We start from the raw sequence: 22,576 nt of genomic DNA on the forward strand, positions 1-22,576 counted from the left end.
TGGCAGAAGAAACCATATCGACCTCTGCAAACCCAAAACCAAGAGAACCTTTCGTCCCCCCTACCTTCCTTCAGTCGCTTCGTGTCTAGTTTCTTTGAGAGGTTCAAAAAGAAAATTCTATATTTGCCTGTATGAAGGGATGAGCTGGTTTGACAAGTTACGTTGTTCGTCGAATTCAAGCCACATTGCCGGACTCATGATCTTTATACTTTTTTATCATTCATTCCAGTTAATTTCCAATTTTGTAATTCCTATAAAGCCCTAAACGCGTTCAGATTACTACTGTTTCGTGCTATTCAATGGATCCCAAAGACTCGTTCTCCAATAATTTGATGGATGGTAAGTTGAATTTTGTTCATTTTCTTTGTTTTTCTGTGAGCGAGTACTTGGTTATCTTAGAGTTAAAATCAATTTATTTATTGTTGGTTTTGGAGAAATATTGTAGGCTTTGCTCATACCCTTCCCTTCCCCCCCAAAAAAAAAGAAAGAAAGCTGGCTTTGTTAGCTTCCTGGATGAATTTTATTTGGGTGAATGCTGTATACACTTTTCCTTATTGATGATTGAAGACTTGAAAACATATGAATTAATAGAAAATAAGGCTCTGTATAGCAGAATGATGGAGCTAGATTTGTGTGGCATACCCATCTCGTTGTCATCTAGGCACTGTTTCCTTTCTAGAACAAGATTTAGTGACATATAATGATGATGACTTATATAGATAATTTTTGCAAAACCATCAAACATCTAATGTTCAAACTTTTCTTCATTCTCCAAAAGCTTCAGCTTATTTAGTTCAACAACAAAAGGACATATTGGATGGTAATTACAGGCAAGTACTGTAAACAAGGTTTTAAAACCAGGAATCGGTGGCGGAATCTGTCCCTAATAGGAATGACCATTGGATCGGAATTGTCCGAATAACCCTAGAATCGGCCTGAAACAGCAGAAATCAGGGGAATCTCAATGTGAATTCCGATTCAAAACCCCAGAAATCGGAATTGGACCGGATTCCCGACCCGATTCACCGATTTTTGAAACCCTGACTGTAAAATGACCTCTGCATCTTCAGGGATACCTTACTATATCATCCATATCAATTGTAAACCACCTTTGAAACTAACTATTTAATCCCGTGTTGGACTTAAATCCCCAATATATGGGTTTATAGAATTGACCCTTTACAATAGAAAACCCAAAAATATTTCCCTTGGCCTATATAACCCATCGGACGCTCAAAATTAAATCTATTAGTCCATTCTTGGGGTTTGATAATTTAGATTGCTGCTGGCCTCCTTGTTCTTAAGGCAACGTGTGGCCTTAGTGGTGATAAATGCTCTGTATGGTTGCTTACATTGCTTATTGTAAGCTTGCTTACTTATCCACAAAGATGACCTTGAAAATGGTGGACTTTGGATTAGTTGGCTCTCTGTGACCTCCAAATAATATATAGTATGGCATCTTGTATGCTTGTATTATTCTAGTTAAAATATCAAAGATACAATGCATTTCTCTATCAAATACCTCTTCCTCACTTATCTTTATGTCCCTTCTCACCCTTACTATCATATCTGGTCTCCTCATTGAGCCTGAATTATTTTCTTTGGCACTTAATATCACTTGAAAAGTACATTTGCAATATACACACTTTGAATCCTAATCAGAACCATAAGCTTCAATTTTTGTACTTGAACTTGTCTCTGCCACAAAGGTACACTGAAGTGGTGTTGAGATGCAAGCAACTACAGCTTAACATTAATTAAGTTCCTTCGTATATAACTTTCCTGTCTGTTTAAATTGCTACCACTCCTCTATTTTTCATTGTTTTGATTTTACCTTCTGGGTTTTCTTCTTATCTTATTTCGACAAATTTCATAAATTTGTTTCATTTTGTCTTGCATCAAGCATTTAGAGTAGTCCCCAGTATTACGTACAAAAGCTGCTTCAGGTTGACAAATCCATTGAATAGTTGATGGACTCATGACCATTGTAACATTCGTCAATCTCATAGAGAGGAGTCAGAGGACGGGAGATATGTGTTTATTCTTTTTAAGTTTCTCACTGTGAACCTTTGACCCCATATGAATAAGTGTTAGGCACTGTCCTCGGTTGCAATAAGGCTGATAAACTGTGCCAGTCGTGCGGAACCTATTCTTAACTTGAAATGAGCTTCATTTCAGAGGGAAGTTAAAGTTGTTAGTTGTTACCAATTGACAGTATTTTCTCTGTACAACTTATACAAGGTACATGTAAAAGTGATAGATCTTTAAGGTGCCAATTGCCAAGACTTCAGCTCAGCTTTTTTACTTTACTGTTTGTAAAGCATGTAAGATTTTAACTCCAATGGGTTTCCAAAGATGCTTTGTTTCAATTTAATTCTAATCAGTAGTTTTTTCATTCTTGATGGTCTTCACTTTTCCATTTTTAGGAACCTTGTTTTCCCACATTGAGAGACAACAACCTTCTTTGCCTTCGGTCATTGTCATTGGTGGAGGGATTTCTGGGATTGCCGCTGCTCGTGCACTTTCTAATGCATCTTTCAAGGTGAATTAGTCTTAAATCTTCTTCAAGCTGCTTCAGGTGATCAACCTACATTTTGTGCTGGATAATTGAATTAATATTCTTGTCTTGCTCAGGTACTCTTGTTAGAGTCACGGGACAGACTTGGTGGGCGTATTCACACGGACTACTCATTTGGCTGTCCTGTTGATATGGGGGCATCATGGCAAGTCCATATACACCTTCTACTAGATTTCCTTGCCTTTTTGACCTATTCTTTCCCTGCCCCTCTTGTGTGTGCCTGTAAATGTTCAAATGTATATTCTTGTATGCTCAAATTCCATCTAAATTATAAATAGATCATAATTGTGATGGTTTTAGTTTTGGTTGCTTTTATGCAGGTTGCATGGTGTCTGTAATGAGAATTCTCTGGCCCCACTCATACGTTGTCTGGGACTTACACTATACCGTACAAGTGGTGACAACTCTGTGTTATATGACCATGATTTGGAAAGGTAAGTACTATCAAGTTAACTTCTTCTGTCATTGGCCTTTTTCCATAATTCGATTTATTATGATCTTAGGCTACTTTAAGGTTTGGAAAGCTATTGTATAATTAACTTTATGAATTTATTAAAAATAAAAGAGGGAGGGAAGGAAGGTGTCAGCGCTAACTTGGACAGCTAAAAGATATTGTTGATCCTCCTTGCCTGTACAAAAAGAGAGAGAGAGAGAGAGAGAGAGAGAAAAGAAAGAAAACAAAGAAAAAAAGAGGTAGAGGGAGGAAAAATAAAAGATTGACATTGGGCCTGTAGCAGACTCTATGTCTACTTATTTTAGCTACCATATCCAGAAACAGCTGATTGAAATAATGACGTATAGATTTTCTGTGGGTCATATTGTTAAAGTTTATATGTTGTAAGGGTATTTTAGGGACTAGTTAGTTTACTAGTTGCCTTATGTTGTAATTCTCTTTTTTCCCTTTTACCTCCCTAGGGAGGAGTATGTAATTTGTTCTATTCTCATTAGTGAAGTAATATAGGTGTGTGAGAGACATTCTCTCTAACACAACTTTTCCACCGAATTCTCTTCCTCTCCATTTCTTCATCTTCTTCTATCTTCTTCTTCTTTCTTACCTTACATCCATTACCTAAATCTCAACTTGGTATCAAAGCAACCTTCGTTTCTGGTTTGAGAGTCGTCCTACAAGCTCTCTTCCTCCTTTCCCTCTCTTTGGAACCCTAGGTTACAAAGGGGTTCCAAGGAAGAGGCTGATATGTGAAAACTTTGAAGAAATCATGCCATATCTCTTGATGAAGCTTATGGAAGCACTAAGATAGGTCTTCATGTAAAGACTTGGCTGTTTGAAGCCCAAATCAATGAAAGACAACCCAGAATACTGTTCTGTGAATAGTAACCCGAGAAATTACTGTGCCTTTTTCTGAAACAGCTCTTGTTCTCCCTCATCTTGGCTTTGTTGAAGCTTGGACCTGGCCCATTGGAGTCGCCCTAGGGTCCCCTTTCAAGCCCCCAAAACATTGGTTGCAAAGGAGGAAAGCCCAAGGTGCAACTCACTTTTTATCTGCTGCTACGATAACTCCGCTGTTCGGGAAGTTTTTCTTGTTTCTCCTTCATCCAAGGTCAGTTGGAGATGAAATCAGGTCTGTGGAGTTGCCGTGGAGTCTACTTTCAAGCCTATATAGGCTCATGGTGATATCTAGTCCTCTTTTTCTCGCTTACTCCAAACCGTGATGCTCTATAATGCTGCCAGTTGTTGAAATAATGACTGTTTTGTGATATACTACTGTATTGAACCTATTTGATGGGTTTTATTTGCTGAGTTATATTGTTTCAAGATTATGGGTTGTTTTATAATGGATAGAAGGTGCTATTGGTGAAGAAGGGGGCTACCAACCTAGATGGTATGTGATACTTTCAGCTGCTTGGTGTTGGTGAGGTGTGTTGTTTGAGTCTCCCGTGTTGTTGTATGATGCCATTACACTTTGAAGCATATGGTGGAATTGGATATTGTTGAAGTATTAGCTTGGTTTGCTACCTGGACTGCAATTACTAGTGTTTGAAATTTTTTTTTTTGGGTTGAGAATATACTCCCCATTGGATTTGAGTATCATTTCCTTTTCTTTGTTCATTCCTACGTTATGTCAGCTCTTGGTGGAAGAGGCCAGGGTCCAACCCAAGAAAATGATAGAGATAGGTTCCGTTGTGACCACTATGGGAAGTTTGGACATACGTGAGAGAGATGTTGGACACTTCATGGTTATCTCCCTGGTATACCAGGCAGCAGAAGAGGGAGAGCCAGAGCATACACCTTGTTGACTGAGGATACACCTATGCGACCTCCATATGGACTACAGACAGACACTGGTGTACTGCCAGCTTCCACTTTACAGGCCTCTACATTTGGCTCTTCTACTACCTCTATGTGGGTCATTGACTCTGGAGCCACTGACCATATGACCGGCATATCTCAGTGTTATGACTCTTACTCTACCTATTATGGTCAGGAAAATGTTAGAGTTGCTGATGGTTCCTATTCTTCCATTTCTAGTAAAGGTAGTGTCAATGTTGCTTCATCTCTCTCTCTTGACTCTGTTCTACATGTTCCTCAATTTCATACTAATCTCCTATCTGTGAGCCATCTAACCAAATCCTTGAATTGCTCTGTTACTTTCTTTCCATCTCATTGTGTTTTTCAGGATTTGGTGACAAAGAGGGTAATTGGCAGAGGCCGTGAGGAAAAGGGGCTCTACCTTCTTGATACAGGTCCATCATGTCTTACGACTGCTCAGTCATATGTATGTGGGCGTAATGACAATAGTAATGTTGACTCTGTTATGTTGTGGCATCAGCGTTTGGGTCACCCTTCTTTTGGTATTATGAGGGGAAAATTACCCCACCTATTTTCTTCCATTCCTTCTTCCCATGTGTTTAAGTGTGAACCCTGTTTATTTGCCAAACATTGTCGTTCTCCTTATCCTTATCATGGTCATAGATCTGATGTTCCTTTCCATATTGTGCACTCTGATGTTTGGGGACCATCTCCCACTACTTCTCTGTCTGGCTATCGTTATTTTGTTTCCTTTGTTGACGACTATTCCAGATCTACTTGGACCTACTTGATGAAACAAAAAAGTGATGTTTATGATGCTTTTAAAAAATTTTATCAGCTCATTTGTACCCAGTTTCATACTCGCATTCAAATTGTTCGTTCTGATAAAGGGGGGGAGTATATGTATGGGGGGCTTCAACAGTTTTTTATCGATCATGGCATTATCCATCAAGTTGCTTGTGTTGACACCCCTCAACAGAATGGGGTGGCAGAAAGGAAAAATCGCCATCTGTTGGAAATCACTAGGAGTCTCCTGTTTGGCATGCATGTTCCTAAGACTTTTTGGTCTGCAGCCCTTCTTACTGCTGCCTTTTTAATCAATCGCATACCCTCTAAACTTCTTGGCTCCAAATCCCCTATAGACTTGTTGTCTCCTCAGACTTCTGCTTTCTCTCTTCCTCTTAAGGTGTTTGGGTGTGTCTGCTATGTCCATGTCAATAAATGTGCTCGGACCAAGCTTGACCCCAAAGCACTCAAATGTATTTTTCTTGGATACTCCTCCTTTACCAAGGGGTATAAGTGTTACCATCCTTCTTCCAGAAGGACATTTCTCTCCAAAAATGTTACCTTCTTTGAATCTATTCCTTTCTTTACTTCTTCTCATCATCCTCTTCAGGGGGAGAATAGTGGAAATGAAGAGGCTGCTTCTATCCCTTTCTATCCACCTTTGCCTACTTCTCCGTTTCTGTTTGATATTGGGAAACACAAAGAAGGGGCTGTTGTTGATACTTGATACTCATTCGGGTAATGATGCTAGCATCAAACAGAAGGGGCTGTTGTTGTTGAAAATGGTTTTGGTAATCGAAAGATTACCACATTACATACAAAAGAGGTGAAGGCTTGCATAATACAGGACAGAAGACCTGCCAAGAGCCCTCTTTGGATCCTCATCCTGAGCTCCACCGACCTCATTCAGGTGATATCCCTCCTCCTCCCTCTGATTTAGACCTTCCGATTGCTGTTAGAAAAGGAAAGAGAGCTTGTACTAACCCTATTTTCCAGTTTGTTTCCTATGATGCTCTCTCTCCCACAAGTCTTGCTTTCACTGTTGCTCTTTCTTCTGATTCCATTCCCAGGAATCTCACTGAAACTATGTCTGACCCAAAGTGGAAGCAAGCCATGTTTGAGGAAATGATGGCTCTTGAGAAGAATGGTACTTGGAAATTAGTAGATCTTCCAAGGGGAAGAGTCCCAGTCGGATGCAGGTGGGTTTATACAATCAAGTATAGGTCTGATGGTGCAGTTGAGAGGTACAAAGCAAGATTGGTAGCCAAAGGTTATAGTCAAGTGTATGGGATTGATTATCAGGAGACATTTGCTCCTGTAGCTAAACACAATTCTATTCGGGTTCTCTTATCATTGGTAGCCATTAGGGATTGGCCCCTATTCCATTTGGATGTGAAGAATGCGTTCCTCCATGGTGACTTAGAGGAGGAAGTATACATGCAGCCTCCTCCTGGCTTCAAGTTCCCTTCAGTTGAAGGCAAGGTGTGTCTCCTCAAAAAGGCTTTATATGGTCTCAAACAATCTCCAAAAGCATGGTTTGAGAGGTTCAGGCAGGCTATTCTGAAGAATGGATACTCTCAAAGTCAAGCTGACCATACCTTATTTACTCGGCGTGGTAATGGTACCATTACAGCCCTTATAGTCTATGTTGATGACATTATTGTGACTGGTAATGACAGTGTTGAGTTAGCTAGACTGAAGTCCTACTTGGCTCAACAGTTTGAGATTAAAGATTTGGGTCCCTTGAGGTATTTTTTGGGAATTGAAGTGTCACGGTCCAAGAAAGGCATCAACTTATGTCAAAGGAAGTTTGTTCTTGACTTGTTAAAAGAGACAAGGATGTTGGGCTGCAAACCAGCGAGCTATCCTATTGAGCCAAATCACAAACTAGGAGAAGATTGTGGTCCCCCTCTTGTTGATGCAGGGAAGTACCAGAGATTAGTGGGGAAACTCATCTACCTGTCTATGACTCGCCCAGATATATCTTATGCAGTGGGAGTTGTGAGTCAGTTTATGCATGCCCCCAAGAGTGGGCACTTGGATGCTGTATACCATATACTTAGATACTTGAAGTCCTCCCCAGGGAATGGACTATTGTATGCCAGGCATGATCACTTGAGGATAGAGGGCTTTATAGATGCTGATTGGGCTGGATCCATCTCAGACAGAAGATCTACTTCTGGTTATTGCACATTTGTTGGTGGTAATTTGGTTACATGGGGAAGCAAGAAACAACCTGTTGTAGCTAGATCCAGTGCAGAGGCAGAATTTAGGGCAATGGCACATGGAGTTTGTGAACTTATATGGCTGAAGCGATTAGTTCAAGAGTTAGGGTTTGCTGCAAATGATCCTATGCGGCTCTATTGTGACAACAAGGCAGCTATAAGCATTGCTCACAATCCGGTACAACACGATAGAACTAAGCACATCGAAGTGGACCGGCATTTCATCAAGGAGAAAATAGACTCCGGCTGTATTTGCACTCCTTTTGTGAAGACAGGTGATCAATTGGCGGACATCTTTACCAAGGGGCTTTCTTCTCTCCAGTTTGGTACCCTATTATGCAAGTTGGGAATGCATGATATTTATTCTCCAGCTTGAGGGGGAGTGTTAGAGTTTATATGTTGTAAGGGTATTTTAGGGACTAGTTAGTTTACTAGTTGCCTTATGTTGTAATTCTCTTTTTTCCCTTTTACCTCCCTAGGGAGGAGTATGTAATTTGTTCTATTCTCATTAGTGAAGTAATATAGGTGTGTGAGAGACATTCTCTCTAACACAACTTTTCCACCGAATTCTCTTCCTCTCCATTTCTTCATTTTCTTCTATCTTCTTCTTCTTTCTTACCTTACATCCATTACCTAAATCTCAACTCATATTGGATTGCAAAGCATGAGGGACAAACTTGATTGTCCTTCTATTACTTTTGAACTAATAAATCATAAACACTGAACATTTGGTATTTCAGTTATGTGCTTTTTGATATGGATGGCCGTCAAGTTTCTCAACAACTAGTCATTGAAATTGGAGAGAAATTCAAGAGAATTCTCGAAGAGGTATACATCCTTCCTTGTGCGTTAGATGGTTAGATTCCTCTAATGATTTGATTTCTGTTTCTATGGTTATTAATGGTTAGTTTTTTCTATGACCCAGACAGAGAAAGTAAGGGATGAACATAGTGAGGACATGTCAGTTCATCAAGCCATTTCAATCGTTTTGGACAGGCATCCAGATTTGAGGTCTGAGAAATTAAGAGAAAATGGAATATGTAGTTAATGATTTTCCTTTTCTGTCTCCCCTTCACTTTTTACTGAGTGTGATCCTTCAATTTGAGTTAATTACTCTCTTTGCTTTCCATAGGCAAGAAGGACTCGCCCATGAAGTTCTGCAATGGTACATATGCAGAATGGAAGCATGGTTTGCAGCAGATGCGGATATGATTTCGCTTAAAGCTTGGGATCAGGTACCTGAAGGCTGACCTATCATTACTGCTTAAGTGGTAGTGCTGCTTTCTAAGGGATGGTGTGGTACAATGATAGATTACTTATTGTGTTGCTTTCTTGCTTTCTTTGCTGTTTGGTTATGTTTTTGTTTATTAATAACGCCTACGGAGTTATTCATTAAAAAAAGAAAGATTTAGAAATGCATGATGGCTATGGAAGTATGATATGTTGTCGTTTCCCAAGCTTAATACATAAGTGATAATTCTGTTACATGGTATTTAAATGAATCTTAATGCAAAAGTGATAGTTATGTTGAATGGTATTTAAATGCAGTTATAGTGCTAGTTAGATATCATCAGATATCATTATTAACACAGGAAAAAACAATGAAAAATTACAATTATTTTAGGAATGACAAAAAGAAAGAGTGATGAGTGATGCAATGATCACCATTGCAATTTGAAAGCATTTCTAAAATGAATAGTTGTCTAAACTCTGACCTTTTCATAGTGCTTTTACAGTCACTTCAAGAGAAAGACAGCTTCATTGATGCTCCTATTTTGTTGTTGGCACTACATCTGCTTGGTATTAGAATAATTGGGTAAAAGGTGCAATGTAGTGTTTGAAGCAAAAAGATGTTAATTGTCCCTCCCTGGAAGATTGTATATATAAATGTGGGGTTTTGGTGACTTTTTCAGGGACATCGTCACATAGTTCTTGAAGGAGGACTCATTTCATGGTGACAAGATTCCTTTGGTGTTTTGGTGACTCTTTCAGAGGGCATCGCCTCATATTTCTTGAAGGAGGATTCATTTCATGGTGACAAGATTCCTTCAAAGACATGCCAATCTTTCAAATAAAATCCTTTAAGACGTAGAAGTGGTCAGAAAATGGACAGGAAAAATAAGCCAGCATATCCTCCTCAAATGGTGCCATTACCTTTTCTCAAGCATAACTCATAATTTTATTCCTATTCGTTTTATGCGTTTGGTGCATTACCTCATCCCATGCTCTCCTGCTTTACTCCTGTCTTCAACTTGCAGAAGTATTTTCTTACTGGTGCTATCACCTGTCTCCATTGCACTAGCAAACCTTTGAATTTGCTCCTCCTTCCTTTATAACACGTGCAGCTACCCAAGTTAATTCCTTTATAACACGTGCAGCTACCCAAGTTAACTCATATGCATTCTTTTCTAGTTTTCAGTTAAACTCATTGTTTTGAAACCTGGATGGGACTGGACGGTCAGACCTCATCTAATCTTCGTTGGGTCATTGGTTAGTGCTTCAAACCCAGTCACAACCCTGAATCGTCTGTTTTATAGTGAACTGTCTGACCTGGACTATTGGACTGTTTGTGTTAAGAATAGTTGTATCAGGGGTATATATGTACATAACCCCTGCTTATGTACTCTATATTTCATTTGTATAAGGCTAAGGGCCTCAGTGTAATTTTACATTCTTTTCAATATAAGCTTGTTAGTCTCTAGTTTAGAGACATAACACATTTTACCCCAAGAATCGTGTTTGAACTCTTAGCCCTCTAGGAGCTGTTTTCTTCCTTCTTCTTCAACTCTAAAACCTAACATGGTATCAGAGCAGTTTGTTCCTGGAGTTTGAAGGTGTTTGAAGGTTGCTTGGAAGGCTAGGGCTAGCCTCCATCTTCTGGTTTCTGCTGGTACTCGAAGGTACTCTTGTGGTATCTTCACACAGCTGTTTCTTGCTTGTTTGATATCCAAATGGAGCACAACCAGAGGCTGTAGCTTCGTCTGGAAGTCCCTTTTCTTTTCCTTGGATCATCCCAAGTCTATTTGAAGCATCAAAGGATAGAAGCTGAAGTTCGGCCAGACCCATTTTGCAACTTTTTCCTCCAGCTGGGGTTCTTGAAGTGACAAAACTCATTAGTAGAGCTTTGTTGGTTGTTGTTTCTGGGCTCCTTGGCATCGTTTTTTGCTGAAGAAGGTTTGTCTTTGTCATTCCGCTGCAGTTTAATAGTTGTTTGAAGTTTTCCAGGCCTTTTTCAGTTCTTGCCTCTGTTTTTTCCTCTGCTTTGTGACTGCTGTGTTTGAGGAGAAGTTGTGCGCTTGTAGTACTGTTGTTTGGACCCTTCAAGTGTTTGATTTGGGGTCACTATGGGTGACAAAAATGTTGAAACAGACCTACCTTTATCTGTAGACCCTACGGCTGCAACCTCCCCAATCCTTTCATATGAGAACCCAAATGTGCAGCTTCCCATTGTCAAGTTGGACAATACCAATGATCTTGATTGGTCCCGATCCATGAAATTGATCCTTCGGTGTAGGGGGAAGATGGGGTACATAAATGGCAGCATCAAAGTTCCCCTTCCAACCGAGCAAGGGTATCCCAAATGGGACACTGAAAATTCTCTTGTGATGGCTTGGCTTCTTTTCTCCATGAAGCCTGAGATTGCCAGGAGGTTTATGGGCAAGGAGACTGCCAAGGCCATTTGGGATAGTGTGGCTCGTATTTTTGATTGAGTTGGGGATTCTACAAAGGTGTACCAACTTCTCCAACAGATTGTTAGCCTGCGTCAGGGTGATAGAAGCATTTCTGAGTACTATACTCTTGTCGTGGGTTTGTGGGAGTAGTATGATCATTATAGAGATCTTCAGTTGTGTCCTGAGGATGAGGTCAAGGTGCACCAGTTGTTTGAGAAAGAGAGGGTCCTATTTCTCCTTGGCGGCCTTAACTCTGAATTTGAACCTTTTAGGGTACAAATCCTTGGCCGACCAAGTCTTCCCTCCCTTGAGGAGGTTTGTGGATATCTACAGAGTGAGGAGACCCGTAGGGGTGCCATGGGGATTACTCCTAATCCCACTGTTGAGCGCTCTACTCTTGTTTCTTCCACCCCTCAGGACTCCAGTAAGGGAGCTGATGAGGGGGCTGTTAAGGGCTCTACGAAGGGCCGGTTCCTCTGTGACCATTGTGGCAAATCTGGGCATACGAAGGATTTTTGCTAGGATCTTCATGGGAAGCCTTCTCCTGGTTCCTCAAGGGGACTGAAGGGACAGCGGAAGAAGGGGCCTAAGGCTTATGTTGGGGTCACTGAAGCTGATTCATCATCCCTATCCAAAGAAGACATTGCCGCCTTTCGTCGCATTGTAGCTCACCTGGATGGGTCCTCTGCTACCCCTACTTCCGCGGCACTGCAGGCCTCTTCCTCCTCCGGCACCACACCTTAGGTCATTGACTCGGGTGCCACGGATCATATGACGGGTAGGTCTCAGCTGTATAATTCCTATTCTGTTTGTTCTGGGAAAGATAAGGTAAAAATTGCTGATGGTTCCTTCTTCTCCATTTCTGGTATAGGAGATATCCAGGTTACACCTTTTTTACCCTTGAAGTCTGTCTTTCATGTTCCCAACTTTGCTACTAACCTTCTTTCCATTAGCTAATTGACTAAATCTTTGAACTGCTTTGTCACTTTCTTCCCTACTCATTGTCTTTTTCAGGATTTGGTGACGAGGAAGGTGATTGGCAGTGGTCGTGAAGCTAATGGCTTATATGTTTTGGAGGCTAGTGCTTCCCCTGTTGTGTAAGCCCAATCCTATGTTTGTGGGCAAGGAGGTGGACATACTCAGGAGGATATTTTGCTTTGGCATCGTCGTTTGGGGCACCCTTCCTTTTCTGTTATGCGGAAACTGTTGCCTCATTTATTTACTTCATTTCCTGTCACTCATGTTTTCCATTGTGAACCTTGTCTATTTGCCAAAAGTTGTAAAACTGTTTATGCATCTAATGGTAATAAATCTACTTCACTTTTTCATCTTATCCATACTGATGTTTGGGGACCTTCCCCTGTTACTTATTTGCGTGACTTCCGTTACTTTGTTTCTTTCATTGGACTATTCTCGGGTTACTTGGGTTTATCTGTTGAAACACAAGAGTGATGTCTATGTTGCATTTAAAAATTTTTATGAGTTAGTGTATACCCAATTTCATACTCGGATCCAGGTTGTCCGTTCTGACAAGGGTGGGGAGTATATGTATAGTGGTTTGGAAACCTTTTTTTTCTGACCATGGCATTATTCATCAGGTGGCCTGTGTTGATACCCCACAACAAAATGGGGTGGCTGAACGCAAAAATCGCCATCTTCTTGAAGTGGCTAGATCTCTCTGGTTTACTATGCATGTTCTCAAAACTTTTTGGTTTGATGCCCTACTAACGGCTGTCTTTCTTATTAATCATATGCCGTCCAGTGTCTTGAACTTCAAAGTTCCACTTGAGGTCTTACCTCCCTGTTCTTCTTCCTTCTCTCTCCCACCAAGGGTGTTTGGGTGTATTTGCTATGTCCATATTAGCAAATCTGCCCGCACTAAATTGGATCCTAAGGCTTTAAAGTGTATCTTTCTTGGGTATTCCTCCACATCCAAAGGTTATAAGTGTTATCATCCCCCTACACGTCGGTGGTTTCTCTCCAAAGATGTCCATTTCTTTGAAACCATTCCTTATTTTCAGTCACCTCTTCAGGGGGAGTGTTCATCTCTGGGTGGTGTTGAGGGTGAAGAGGTTCCAGAGTTTGTTTCAGTTCCTCTCTTCTCCCCTGTTTCTATTTCTCCTTTTCAGATTGACAAGGGAAAGAAAAGTCCTGTGGATAATGTTGTTGAGGGGGAGTCTCCCAGTGCACAGGTGAACAGAGAACAGGGGGAGCTACTGGTGTATACGAAAGACAGGAGAAATCCTGCTTCATGGCTTCCTATAAAGAAGACCTACCAAAACCCTTCTTCGTCTCCTCATCCTGAACTTCCATCCATCGAGACAGGTATACCTTCTTCTACTTCTATATCCTCAGACTTAGATCTTCCTATTGCCCACCGCAAGGGCACTAGGGCATGTACTAATCCCATTGCCAAGTTTGTTTCCTATGATTCTATCTCCCTTACAGGTATAGCCTTTTCTGTGGCTATCTCTTCTTTATCTATTCCCAAGAATGTAGCAGAAGCTATGGTAGATCCAAAATGGAGAGAAGCAATGAACACAGAGATGTTGGCTCTTGAGAAGAATCATACTTGGGACCTTGTTGAGCTTCCTAAAGGGAGGACCCCTGTTGGATGCAGATGGGTTTTCACGGTCAAGTTCAAGTCTGATGGTACTGTGGAAAGGTATAAGGCAAGACTTGTTGCTAAGGGTTATACACAGGTGTATGGCATTGACTATCAGGAGACCTTTGCTCCAGTGGCCAAGCACAACTCCATCCGTGTACTTTTCTCATTGGCTGCAAATCTTGATTGGCCATTGTACCAACTTGATGTGAAGAATGCATTCTTACATGGTGACCTAGAAGAAGAGGTGTATATGCATCATCCTCCTGAGTTCAAGCTTACTGGTGACAATGGGAAAGTTTGTCGTCTTAGGAAGGCTCTTTATGGACTCAAATAGTCTCCTAAGGCTTGGTTTGAGAGGTTTAGACAAGCCCTCCTACAGAATGGGTATACTCAAAGTCAAGCTGATCACACATTGTTTATACAAAGGAAGGGCAGCACCACTATAGCTCTCATTGTTTATGTTGATGACATTGTGGTCATGGGAAACAGTGAACCTGAAATCTCAAAACTGAAGCTTTATTTGGCTCGACAGTTTGAGATCAAAGATCTCGGTCCATTGAAGTATTTTTTGGGGATTGAAGTTTCAAGGTCCAAGCAAGGGATCAATATTTGCCAAAGGAAGTTTGTTCTTGATCTACTTACAGAGACAGGCTACTTAGGGTGCAAACCAATCTCTTCCCCTATTGAGCAGAACCACAGACTGGGGGAAGATTGTGGCGAACCTCTTGTGGATGCTGAAAAATATCAGAGATTAGTAGGCAAGCTAATCTATCTTTCCCTCACCAGACCTGACATAACCTATGCCGTTGGAGTGGTGAGTCAGTTTATGCATGCACCTAAGATGGGACATCTTGATGCAGTTTATAGGATCCTCAGGTACTTGAAGTCATGTCCTGGAAAGGGTCTTCTCTTCTCTAGGAATGATCACTTAAGAATCGAAGTTTATACAGATGTTGATTGGGCCGGGTCTATTTCGGATAGAAGGTCTACTTCTGGATACTGTACTTTTGTTGGGGGAAGCTTAGTCACTTGGAGAAGTAAGAAGCAACCCGTGGTAGCAAGGTCAAGTGCTGAAGTAGAGTTTAGAGCCATGGCCCATGGTGTGTGTGAAATCTTGTGGTTGAAGAAACTTGTTCAAGAATTGGGGTTTGAGACAACTGAGCCTATGAGTCTATACTGCGATAACAAGGCAGCCATCAGTATTGCTCACAATCCGGTTCAACATGACCGGACAAAGCATGTTGAGGTCGACATACACTTTATCAAGGAGAAGATAGACTCTAAGACTATTTGTACTCCGTTTGTGAAAACAACTGAACAAGTGGCAGACATCTTCACCAAAAGACTTAGTTCTCATCACTTCAGTTTTATGTTAGACAAGCTGGGTATGTATGATATATACCACCCAGCTTGAGGGGGAGTGTTAAGAATAGTTGTATCAGGGGTATATATGTACATAACCCCTACTTATGTACTCTATATTTCATTTGTATAAGGCTAAGGGCCTCAGTGTAATTTTACATTCTTTTCAATATAAGCTTGTTAGTCTCTAGTTTAGAGACATAACACATTTTACCCCAAGAATCGTGTTTGAACTCTTAGCTCTCTTGGAGCTGTTTTCTTCCTTCTTCTTCAACTCTAAAACCTAACAGTTTGATCCAGGTTTTGAGTGATAATGCCTGTTTGTCTGATTTGGAAATTTTTAGAAAAAATATGTTACTTAAGATTTTCTGGTTAATAGGCATTAAAAAAAATTGTAGAGAGTTAAATGGCAAAACAAGATTTGTGTGTGGCCAACCTCATTTAGTTGGGATAAGGTTCTATTGAGTTGACTTGAGAATTGATTAGTAAGTTTATTGATTACACATTCACCTAGGACAATCACATGTTCAAAGTGTTGAATTAAACTTGGTGAAATGAATGTTTATTAAAAAAAATTGTAGAGAGTTAAATGGCAAAACAAGATTTGTGTGTGGCCAACCTCATTTAGTTGGGATAAGGTTCTATTGAGTTGACTTGAGTATTGACTAGTAAGTTTATTGATTACACATTCACCTAGGACAATCACATGTTCATAGTGTTGAATTAAACTTGGTGAAATGAATGTTTATTAAGTACGTTAAACTTTACCCCCCCCCCCCCCAAAAGAAAATAGAAGAAAACTATAAATGTCTAGACAAGGTTTGTACTGGATAGTTACTGCTTTTTTCTTTTAAACTGTAGATTAATCAATTTGATGTTGTAGAATCACATAAGCTTCATAAAAACTTGGACTTGCCATTTTTTATGTTTTTGGTGAACTTTGTTACTGTGGAACCTCATTTCAGATTACAAATTTTCCATGTTGGACACGAATTTACTGGTGTGGTCATTCAACAAATTTTCTCTGTTAGTTACCATCTATGGTATTATGTAAATAATCTCCACTTGTTGGATTTTGTTGGGTGGAAATGCAACAATTATTAATCTAGACTGAAGTTAGGGTTCATTTTAGTTTACTTCGAATTTTTATGGGGTTTACAGTACTAATGTGACATGATGCAGGAGCAACTTCTTTCTGGGGGCCATGGACTAATGAAGCAAGGGTATTACCCAGTGATAAAGGCTTTAGCGGAAGATATTGATATACGATTGAATCACAGGTATGTCTCCATTATCTTTATTAAAAACAGTTTTGGCATGAGAAAAAGACCGGTGCATAATGAGATTTCAATAATATCGGGCTTGGATTTATGTATTTAGGTGTAGGATTCATGTTTTAGTACCAGCTATAGTATCTTGGGTTTTTCTTTAAGATTTTGATGTCAATATTGTCAATATGGCTTAATTATTGTGTACCCAGAGAAAAAAAAGGGGTTGGGGGGGGGGGGGCGCTGGTGTGAGAGAGAAAAAGACTCATGTTTTCTGAGTTTATATTGTTTATAAATTTTCCAATAAAAGCAGGAAGCGCATTGTAGAATTTAATAATAATTATTGGGATTAAGATTTCTCTGTTTATTTATTTTTTATGAAGTTTGTGCATGTCCATCCTTCTGATGTGTTGGACTTACCTTTGCAAAGTCATCATAATTCTACAAATTCAAATGCGTTAAATAGTTTAATGCAAGTTCTATAATTTGATTTCAAGGAAAGGATGGCAACTAGATTGACATGATATTTGTTCTCTATATACCCTAATAATCAGGGTTACAAGGATTGCCAATTGGTTTAGTAAAGTGATGCTTACTGTTGAAGATGGGAGATGCTTTGTTGCGGATGCTGCTATTATAACAGTCCCCCTAGGAGTTCTGAAAGCCAACCTAATTGAGTTTGAGCCTAAGTTACCTCAGTGGAAAGTTGATGCAATATCTGATATTGGTTTTGGAAGTGAGAACAAGATTGCCTTACATTTTGATACAGTCTTTTGGCCAAATGTGGAATTATTGGGTGTTGTTGCACCTTCTTCTTATGCTTGTGGCTATTTTCTCAACCTTCATAAGGCAACAGGTCACCCTGTCCTTGTCTATATGGCTGCTGGAAGGTTTGCCTATGACATAGAGAAGTTATCTGATGAGGCTGCGGCTAATTTTGTGATGGTGCAACTAAAGAAAATGCTTCCTAATGCAACAGATCCGGTAAGTTATATCCTTGGTTCCAGAGCTATACATAATTTGTATTAATCATATTTGACAACCTCTTTTTAGAGGGTGGGCCTTGGTGCAACAGTAAGGTTGCTCTATTGTGACCAAGTGGTCACGGGTTCAAGTCTGGAAACAGCCTCTCTGTGAAAGCTGGGGTAAGGCTGCGTACATTATGACCCTCCCCAGACACTGCAGTGGCAGGAATCTTGTGCACTGGGTATGCCCTTTAGTTGGGGAGAATCAAATTCGAAGCATGTTACTCAGCTCACAAGCTGTTGTGGTAACAAAATCTTTTGTGCCTCACTTTGGTTTGCTTGGTTTCTTTGCAGGTCCAATATCTTGTTTCACGTTGGGGGACTGACCCAAACTCTCTTGGTTCTTACTCCTATGACTTGGTTGGGAAGCCTGCAGATGTGTACGAGAGGCTTCAAGCTCCTGTTGGTAACCTTTTCTTTGGTGGGGAGGCTGTGAGTTTGGATCATTCAGGCTCTGTACATGGAGCTTACACCGCAGGAGTGATGGCTGCTGAAGACTGCAGGAGGTATGTGTCGAAGCAGCTTGGTAATTTGGAATTGCTCCACTTCGTAACTAGGGATGAAATTGTTGAAGCCACTGTTCCTCTCCAAATTTCGAGGATGTGAGCTCTTTATATTATAATTCATATCCAATAAATCATGTGTTCAATTTAAGTGTTTTATCTCTAATTCATATATAGGCACCCTTTGTTTTGATGTAGAATCTCTAGAAGTAAAATTTTCTGTTTCAGCTCCCTTTGTTTTGACGTAAAATAGCTGAAAAAGAAATTTTACCGTAAAATCAAGGGGGAAAGTTTTCCTACACCGGTGGCGAAAGGGTCAGCCACCATCCTAGGTCGTTAAACACCCCCTATTGGACAAAGTCGATAGTTACCTCCCCAGGTTGTGCGTGATACCCCCTCTTGCCGACCTATGCATGTTTCAATCTCATTATCTCAGGTAGCTGGCAATTTGAATCCTTGGTAGTGGTAAACAGCCGAACAGGTAAAGGAGCTGGAAAAAATAAATTAGGGTGATTAACAGTGAAGATTGCTGGTATTTTGATTATAGTATGTGCTACAGAATGGATCTTACAGAAGGAATGGGAGACCAGGACTTAAAGATCTTTAAAAAGCTAATTAGTGCTTTCCAAGTTCTATCTCACAATCAGAGGATGCAGTTAGCTTTTCCTCCTCCTCTTGCTGTTCCAATGTCTCGTACAGGGGAGAATTCCTCGTCTCAGGAAGCCACATTGTCACAATCCCACTTAAAATTGCAAGGACCCCAAATACCAGGAAAGAAATTGATGGACTCAAACGGCCTAACACTACCAGAAGTGGAGCAATTGATGCTCCCAACATCAGTGCTTGACGCAACATTGATACCGCGAAATTCCTGACATTTGTCGGAAACAACTCAACACAGTAAATGTAGAGTACATCGAATGCTGTTGAAGCTCCCATGAATCCAATTGCTTCTATAGTTAACTGAGACCAGCTATTCTTAGCAGCTTCTTTGCCTGTGCTCTTTCTAGATAAGAAGACACAGAGTATACATGAAGTTCCGGCGATGTAAGCTGATGCCGAGGTTAGAACACGGCGGTCCATGAAGCTTAGAAGCACACCTCCCATGAATACAGCCGGAATTTCCATAAGTGCGTTTAGTGCAACCGTGAAGTAGAGATTGAAGCTTAAGTTCTCAACGTTTAATTGAATGCCATAGTATACAAACCCAACTCCAAAACCTGCAATCATAACTGTTAACATCCTTCTAGCAGCCCATCTTGCACTCCACAAGCTCTTCTGGTTTTCATCACTTATGTTGGTGGATGAATTTGAGATTGTCAAATTATGTGGGAGTTTCTTCCCATTCAATCTAGCCAACTTGTTTAAGATTTCCATAGCTTCCTTGTTTCTTCCCCTAATGATGAGCCAACGAGGTGATTCAGAAACAAAAGGAAGGATCAAAATGGAGTAAAGGAAGGGGAGAAGGGAGAGGAATTTGTAGATGTTTCTCCATGATGTTCTGTTAGGGTAAGCAATTAAGGGAAGTGAAAAGAAACCTGCAGTGAAGAAGAAGAAACCATATTGACCAACTTGGCCTCTCCATTTTCGTCCTACAATTTCTGTGGAGAGGACAAGACAGCAGATACCGATACCAGATCGGACAAAACCATTTGAGAAACGAAGTAGGGCGTAGATCCATACATTAGGAGAGAAGGATGTGAGGAAGGAAGTTATGGATGTTAAGAGACATGCGAGGAGCATTGCTTTCTTCCTTCCTAGATATGAGTCTGCTAGGTAGCCATAGGCAGCAGATCCTACATGGAGAAATATATATCACCAAAAGTTCAGTAAAACAGCGAGAGAGAGAGAGAGATCATGTTTTTTTTTAATGAATTTTGAACTGGTATCGGTTTCTTAGCGGGTTAAGTTTGATCCGGTTTTCTAAGGTTGGTTTGAGTTTGGTTTGGGCTAGGGTTTGACACCCCTAGTTAGAGTCAATTCCCAACCACCCATGCAACAGAACTCGAAAAAAGGAATATAACAATAAGGGTGTTAAACTGTTCGGTTTCACTGTAAAGAATTCAATTCAATGCAAGTTTTTTTAAGTCAAAACCAAAACCGAACCATTTAGCAAACGAGTTCAACAGTTTCGGTTTAAATGGTCACTGTTTTAAATGGCTTTAAATGGTTTTAAACGATTTCATTATGTTTTTTTATATTTTAATTTTTTATTGAAATTAATATAAACTTAACATTGAATTGAACTGACGAGTGTTATATGTTTTCTTTTAATAATTGTAAGATTATAATTGTTTATATGCTTTAATTTTGGACTCAGTTTCCTTCCACCCATAGAGGACGGTTCACCCACCATCCTAAGGTTTTTGTATGTTTCAAAATACCCTTTCAATACCTTTTCCTGCCCTCTCCCACCCCGCGGTGATTGGGATCCCATTCACTATGGGTGGAAGGAAACTTAGTCCTTCAATTTTTTATTCAAAAGGTTTGAGTGTCTCTTAATTTTTTAATGAGGTTTGTTTATTTTTACCATAATTGTATATTCTGAGTTTTAACAATAAATGACTTAACTTACTATGTAAATATTAATCAATTTAAACAAGTTTATTGACGGTTTAAATGGTTCGATTTAAATTATTTCGCTAAACGGTCTCAATTTTAATACCAAAATCAAATCATTTATTAAACAATTTCACGGTTTCGATGTAAACGGATCAGTCGATTTGGTTTGATTTTGACACCTTTACATGGCAGTTTATAGTCCGACCCAGAAATTCATTCGGCTCGGCTAAGATTCCTATCAGCCTGGATACCTAGAGGGTTAATCAGGTCAAGCATTGAAAGTAACTTCTCAACCAAATTGCATCAAATTAAAGCAACCTTGGTTCATCCAAGTAATAACCCAGAAAATGCTGAGCTAACTCTGGTTTGTGGTGGTTAATCAAGATCCAGCCACGAAAATACCCGGTTCAAAATCAGGTTGGTCTGTTGGAATTAGCCCACTCAACACCTACGAAACAATAAGCAACCTCGCTAGTTTTTGGGCCGGTCCACAAGTTGCCGTTCCCAGTCTTGCTTAAAACTGGTCCAGCCGGTCAAACCAACCTACAATTTCAAAGCGAACTTACGTACCCAAGAGCGAACCGATGAAGAACAAGGACGCTGGAACGCCAGCACGGAACTTCCGGTCACAGACGAGTCCCCACTCAGCTATCGTTGAGCTGCCGTTCCCTCCTATCCACTCCCAATAACCAGGTTCGACCTGACAGATCGACCCGGTCGAACCTGGGTCACACCATGACCCACCACCCTTGCACGTCCACGACGGCTGAGCGTCACTGAAGATCGTAACCAAGGTGTTCTGTGAATCAAAAATCCAAGCCAGAGACACCAAGAAGACATGAATCAGCTGTGAAAACCCAAACGACCCAATGTACTCTTCGATCACTTCGTCGACAGTTAGCTCGAGCTTTGTCGATATTATTTCCTCCACCGCCGGCGGCGGCGGAGTTCCGGCAGCTTCTCTTCCTCCTGCATGGAGTTCATGGGTCACCAGCTCCTGCAGTTCTTCCATTATTAAGCACCTTCAAGAGTGATAGACGAACCCCGTTTTAATGGAGTCTATTTATAGAAAGGCAAAGGGGTTCTGTTGTTAAAGCAAATAATTAATGTCAAAGAGTCTTAGAGAGCATGAGAGGAGGATGGGGGAAGTTGTCCTACCTAGGTAATTTGTTGACACGTGTAGCACATACGAGGTTTGTAGCAGTTATGTCCATTCACTTAGTGGGGTTTGGATAAATGGTTAAAACGGGTCATTAGTTTGGCTCACTATACATAGGAGGAGTTTATAATTTTGTGCGTGACACATTGTGATTGCGTTCTATGGTCACATCTCACAACCTTTTCGCCTGTGAAATTGGGGAAGTGCTGCTTGACGTAAGAGACGTCTGTGTTTGAAACCAAAGGAGATGATGTGATACCATGCCAAGTAGAATCCGACTCCTCTACTTCCGCTTGTCCGGTACTGTTGTGCGCTCCCACACACAAGTACAGTGGAAAGTATCATCTTACCCCCGCTTGGGCAAGGCACTTGAGCAGGGGTAAGGCGATACATTCCACATTTGCTTGTGTGTAGGGCGCACACAACAGTCGGAAGGAGAGGAGTCGAATTGTGCCAAGTAGACTTTAGTAATCTACTCAATAATTGTGTGGCTTAGATGATGGAAGGATGGAAACTTTCATCCTTTCATGGGATAATGATAATAATTTTTAATGAGAAAG

General features: G+C 40.5%; 2 protein-coding genes across 4 annotated transcripts; one reads left to right on the forward strand and one right to left on the reverse strand.

The window, feature by feature from the left end:
• On the forward strand, positions 1-18,446 carry LOC122664493 (polyamine oxidase 5-like). Of its 3 annotated transcripts, XM_043860334.1 has the most exons (11): positions 1-339; positions 2,242-2,324; positions 2,427-2,542; positions 2,635-2,723; positions 2,899-3,012; positions 8,599-8,686; positions 8,784-8,869; positions 8,991-9,093; positions 16,682-16,779; positions 17,322-17,751; positions 18,087-18,446. In XM_043860334.1, the coding sequence occupies exons 4-11, from the start codon at positions 2,710-2,712 to the stop codon at positions 18,396-18,398; spliced, it is 1,245 nt and encodes a 414-aa protein (XP_043716269.1). In that variant the 5' UTR covers positions 1-339; positions 2,242-2,324; positions 2,427-2,542; positions 2,635-2,709; the 3' UTR covers positions 18,399-18,446. The 3 variants fall into 3 exon arrangements, with proteins under 3 accessions (XP_043716269.1, XP_043716267.1, XP_043716268.1); XM_043860332.1 differs by lacking the exon at positions 2,242-2,324 and having other exon boundaries at positions 2,632-2,723; XM_043860333.1 differs by lacking the exon at positions 2,242-2,324.
• A 423-nt stretch (positions 18,447-18,869) lies between these two features.
• On the reverse strand, positions 18,870-21,869 carry LOC122665888 (organic cation/carnitine transporter 1-like). The gene is made up of 2 exons (XM_043862019.1): positions 21,428-21,869; positions 18,870-20,091 (listed from the first exon to the last, which is right to left on the reverse strand). Exons 1-2 carry the CDS (start codon positions 21,867-21,869, stop codon positions 18,911-18,913), a joined length of 1,623 nt encoding a protein of 540 aa, XP_043717954.1. The 3' UTR covers positions 18,870-18,910.
• Positions 21,870-22,576: the final 707 nt, after the last annotated feature.

Source organism: Telopea speciosissima, chromosome 6 (assembly GCF_018873765.1).
Source record: "Telopea speciosissima isolate NSW1024214 ecotype Mountain lineage chromosome 6, Tspe_v1, whole genome shotgun sequence".
NCBI classification, from domain to species: domain Eukaryota; kingdom Viridiplantae; phylum Streptophyta; class Magnoliopsida; order Proteales; family Proteaceae; genus Telopea; species Telopea speciosissima.